Genomic DNA, 5,445 nt, shown 5'->3' with positions numbered 1-5,445 from the left:
AAGGTCTATTTACCAGTGCTCTGGTGCTGCGGGTTCCTGACCCTGAGCTCCCTTTCGTAGTCGAAACAGACGCCTCTGATCAGGGCGTTGGTGCTGTTCTCTCACAGAGGGTTGGGGAACCACCTAAGCTGCATCCCTGCGCCTACTTTTCACACCGGTTCACCCCTACTGAGAGGCGGTACGACGTAGGGGACAAGGAACTACTGGCCATTAAAATGGCCTTAGAGGAGTAGCGGCACTGGCTGGAGGGGGCCCGTCACCCTTTCCTGGTCTGGTCGGATCATAAGAACTTAACATACCTCCAGCAAGCCAAGCGCCTCAACGCCAGACAGGCCAGATGGGGCCTTGTTCTTTAGTCGTTTCGATTTTACGTTGTCTTACTGTCCGGGCTCAAAGAACACCAAGCCTGACGCTCTGTCCCGTCAGTGGGAGTCCCATCCCGTTGACAGTCTCCCTGAAACCGTACTTCCTCCCGGGGTGGTTGTAGCACCCGTTCGATGGGGGAAAGAAAAGGTGGTGCAGGACGAGCTCGCCAACGAACCTGGGCCGAGTGGTGTTCCTCCTGGTCATCTTTTCGTTCCTTCGGCCGCCCGACGTAAGGTCCTTTTATGGGGGCACACCGAGCGTTACGCGGCGCACCCTGGTGCCAGGTGGACCTCTGTCAGGGTTGGACCCAGGCGCGTTCCTCCGGCCGCCACAAGGAGGAGCCCGTGAGCTAGACCTGGGGGCAATCGGACACAATAGGCATCAGGTGTTTGTTGCCTATTTAAAGCGAGCAACTTCAGCAGCTCATTGCTGAAGTTGTTGTTGCACTCACAGCCCAAGCCGTTTGTTCTCTCTGCGTCTCATTCGCATTCTCTCTGGTTCTTTCTTGCTGAGTGTTCTCAGACCCTCTCTCTCTGTCTGTCTTCTCTGCTGTTTCATTTTTCTTGTTTCAATGTTGGTTTGTCTGCCAGTGTTCTGGTTGACAGACCGACAGGTAACCCAGGTAGAAGCTCCAGGTCTTGCACCTGGGCTTCATGTTCCCTCCCTTGCCTCTTATATTACTCCTGACACGTTGAGCTGTTCTCCTGTTCTCCCAGGTATAATGGTCACGGTTCGCTACTGGTTGGATTTAATATGGCTCTCAGGGTGTGGCTGAAATACCTGAATTCAGGATAGTGGAGGAGTGTCTGAATCGTTTTGGGTTTGATCCAACAGTTCCACACTCAACAAGTGTCTGCTGTTGATTTTAGTCCATTCAGATGAAAGTGTGTCATTTTCCTATGTACCACATTTTGCTGTATCATAGTAACAGAGGGGAAACTGCAGAATGTGCTTGTACTGTGTTAAACGAAAGAAGTTCATCAAACATGGAGGAAAGGGCTTGCCTTGCGTCACTGGATCTTTTCTTAAATAACAAAGGTAAAGTGGTTTCCTAAAACCAACTGAAATGCCAAGCCTTCTGTCCTTTGATGAAATGAATTAAATTCTTCATAATTTATTTCTTTCATTTTTTTTTCCCTCATTGTCGTTTTTCTCTGTGATCAGCTTAGTAGGTTGGCAGCTTGGACTCTCCTGTAAAAGGAAAGGGACCTTTAGAATTAGGTGGCGGGGCTCTTCAAAGGCAGCTTTAGTCAGGGTGCTTCTTCTGTGATGAAAACAGAAAAATCGAATCCTGCAGTGCTCAAACACCACGTTCCCCAAAGTGACTTCACTTCTTCCCATGATGTATAAATTGGAGAAGAAACGATTTCTGGATGATGACATGTACATTCCAAAGTATGATATTTCGTCCCTAGAAACTATTCAGTGTTTTCCCTTAAGAGCGTAAGAACCGAAGAAACTAATGAGTTATTATACTGCGATCATGCATTGTACAATATCTGACTAAACTAAGTGTTGTGTTTCAATCTTGCAAACATCTGATGCTTTTTAAGTTCACATGAATCCATTTCCATAACCTTGGTTAAACCCGAATAAAGGGGTCAGGCATGTAGTCAGATGGAAGCTCATCCTGGCTTTCATTAACACTCTATTTGTAATCTGTGCATACCATACACAAAACCTGTAAACAAATGAATGAAGTGAATCTTCTGTAGCACTTTTCTCAGAACCCAAGCACACTTTACAAATTCACTCTACTGTTAAATCCATGCGTTTTGACATTCTCAGCAAAAGAAATCAGAGTGATGTCTTGTGACATGCACAGTGCTGCACAGTTGTGGTGGGGTAGCTGTTGGATGTTTAGCAATCGCTTCCTTCCCTCGGGCACGGGGTGTATGGCAAGTGTGTGGGCATCCATGCACAAGAGCGATCGGACCCAGAGAGGAGCCTCGTGTGAAGCTGTCAGGACACCGTAAACCCAGCAAGCGAAGGTTCAGGCAGAGGTGGGTTTCAGGGTTTGATTTTTATAGAAGAATGTTTCAGGGTTTGATTTTTATTCCTGTTTAATGTTTCTGTGAACTTTGGCTATTTGAACAGTAAATGACATTGATTATGTCCTTCCATTCTGAAAACTGTTCTGGCAGTAGCAGGGAAGACATAATTGAGACTAAGCTGAGACTTAGTTCGGTCGATAGTTTGGCATTAGAGGTGTGGTGAGTGGTGTCACAAAACAGCTCTAATAAGGTCAAGGTATCTTGGGACTTTTTTACCCATTTTTGTGGGGTTTCTTATTGTTCTGGCTAACATGTCATCCAGGCAAATATACAAAAATAAAATAAAACTTGGTAGTTTGACAGGCAAGAGGGCACCCGTATCGTGACAGGTAGCCTCAGTTAAAGATATAAGACATTTGTGTAATATTAAAACAATATGAATCTAATGTTTGGATTGCAGAATTCAGGTTTGCTCTTAAAATGTATTGCATAATAAATCATAATCCCAGGGATGACAAATTAAAATGAGTACTTCTCAAAACTTCCCTGATAACTCGGCATGCAGTGAACTATTGTCTTTGTCCTTCATAAAAGTGTTAATAAATGTGTGGTAGTTCATTAGTGATGATGCAAACGCACGTATTTCTCAACTGGTTTGCTTCATTTCCCTGTTGTCTCTTTGTTTTGATCACAGTTAAAATGGATGACTACGAAGACTACGACTCTGAATTTGACTTTGACAGCTTGTACAGGAACTTCACGCCGCATCCCTGCATCACGTTCAAAAACTGCTCCTTCCACCTGGAGGGTGGCGTGTCTGTCGTGGGCTGGCGCCACACCTTTGCTCTGGTCTGCTACGGCCTCGTCTTCCTGTTGGGCGTGCCCGGCAATGGCCTGGTGGTGTGGGTGACGGCGTTCCGGATGGCACGCTCGGTGAACGCACTGTGGTTCATGCACCTGGCTCTGGCCGACCTGCTGTGCTGCCTGTCACTGCCCCTGATCATGGTGCCCCTGGCGCAGGACCAGCACTGGCCCTTTGGCCAGGTGGCCTGTAAGGTCTTGCCCGGCCTGCTCTACATGTTAATGTTCTGCAGCGTGCTCCTCCTGACCCTCATCAGCCTGGACCGCTGGCTACTGGTGTCCCAGCCGGCCTGGTGCCAGAACTGGAGGCATCCGCGCTGGGCGAGCTGGGCGTGCCTCTCCGCCTGGGGCCTCTCCCTGCTGGCTGGCATCCCACAGTTCACCCACACCATGCTGGATAAGCACAACTCCAAGACCAAGTGCATGTCTGGCTACTACAGCCAGGCAGAGGCCTGGGGCTTTGTGGTCAGCCGCGTCCTGCTCGGCTTTCTACTGCCCTTCCTGGTCATTGCCACCAGTCACTGGCGCGTGTACCGGAGGGCGGGGCGCGGGCCGGGCCGGCAGCACAACCAGCGATCGGCGCGCACCCTGCGGGTGATCCTCGCCGTGGTGCTCAGCTTCTTCCTGTGCTGGACGCCACTGCACACGGTGGACATCGCCGAGGTGGCACTGTACCACGATGGGTTGGACAGCAAGGCCAATCTGCGCCTGGCCCAGGTGCTGGCTCTCTGCCTGGCTTACTTCAACAGCTGCCTGAACCCGCTGCTCTACGTCTGCCTGGGGCGGAGCTTCCGCGAGAGCATCACCAAGTCTCTTCGGAGTGTGCTCCAGTTCGCCTCGGAGGAGCCGTCGCGCGGGCACAGCATGACTGCCAACACCAAGAGCACCACTGACACCAACATGCATGCAACATTGCACAAACCCAGCTGAAAGGGCCCATCGCCCCACAGCATGGCAGGCCAAGTACCTTCTCATGCACGGCTTAATTATAATATTGTTACGGGTCATCACCATTTTACCTCACCAAGCTTGCCCAGAACTCTTTAAGCTGCAATTTATATATGCATCCTGTGCATGTGTGTATGTGTGTGTGTGTATATTGTGCAAACAGTGCATTGAGGATGTTAAGCAAAAGTACTGATCCATGCTGTGGGAAATCCTCCTCATTTTACTTCATGTCAAATCTCAGATTAGTAACTAATGCACATGCTCAACAGAGCAGTGACGCTTGGATCACAGTGATCACTATACAAATGGTAGCCAGATGTGAAATTACATATAAAAGCTACAACCACTTACACAATGAAAAAATAGATACTTTGTGCTCTGTGCTTAACTCAAGTTACCCTCAGCAACATGTAAATAATGTCATCATCACATGAAACATGAACATGAAAACATGAAAAAACGACACTCATGTTTTTATGTTAACACGCCTCAATTCAAACTTTAAAACTGACAAGCATGCTAATTAGGTTTTTGTGCAACAGCAAGATGGTGTGGGTTGACACTGAGGTGTAAAGGATTGTGGTCATGTGACCTGAGTCAGTTGTAATATTTCTTTCCCAACCACCCTATTCACCAAAAGCGCCTGACCACACAGCTAAATTTATCAGAGCACCATGGCAACCCTTCAGAAGTAAAAGCAATAACGGAAATAAATTGTATAAGGAAGAGGTTTCATAACCCTGGTCACTTCTCTTCTGTGGTAGAGCAGATGTTCTTTCCACAGGCATTATTGTCAAATTCTTTGTGCTTGGAATGCAGAACCTGCTCACTCACTGCCAGCCCCATGTATTCATGCAGCTGAAACTGGTCTTCTTGAAGTGCTTCTCTTGTGGTTTCTGTTCCTTCTGGGTGCATGTATGCTCCTCAACCATGTGAAAATGCACAGTCCATTTGTATCAATAAAGTTACATTATATTTCTTGAAGACTTGTGAAATACTGTCCAATACTGTGTGACAATTAATCTTTTTATTAATCTCTGGTGATCTTAATAATCACCTAAATTAGCCTGATGGTTTTACAATAAATCGTTTGGTCTTACACAGCATGTTGTAGACCCTGTCCGTAAAATTTGAATTATTTATCTGCAACAATCTACAACAGGATTGATAGGATATCTACAGTAGGGAAAATAAGTATTTAGTCAGTCACCAATTGTGCAAGTTCTCCCACTTAAAAAGATGAGAGAGGCCGGTAATTGACATCATAGGTAGACCT

At 47.2% G+C, this 5,445-nt stretch overlaps 1 protein-coding gene across 1 annotated transcript; it reads left to right on the top strand.

The window, feature by feature from the left end:
- The first annotated feature begins 2,205 nt into the window (after positions 1-2,205).
- LOC143500511 (C5a anaphylatoxin chemotactic receptor 1-like) lies at positions 2,206-5,173 on the top strand. Its single transcript, XM_076994664.1, has 2 exons — positions 2,206-2,369; positions 3,055-5,173. The coding sequence occupies exon 2, from the start codon at positions 3,060-3,062 to the stop codon at positions 4,149-4,151; it is 1,092 nt and encodes a 363-aa protein (XP_076850779.1). The 5' UTR covers positions 2,206-2,369; positions 3,055-3,059; the 3' UTR covers positions 4,152-5,173.
- The last annotated feature ends 272 nt before the right edge of the window (positions 5,174-5,445 follow it).

The sequence above is a fragment of the Brachyhypopomus gauderio genome, chromosome 2, assembly GCF_052324685.1.
Source record: "Brachyhypopomus gauderio isolate BG-103 chromosome 2, BGAUD_0.2, whole genome shotgun sequence".
Taxonomy (NCBI): Eukaryota; Metazoa; Chordata; class Actinopteri; order Gymnotiformes; family Hypopomidae; genus Brachyhypopomus; species Brachyhypopomus gauderio.
The sequence above is the reverse complement of the archived record's forward strand: the minus strand, read 5'-3'. Positions and strand labels throughout refer to the sequence as shown.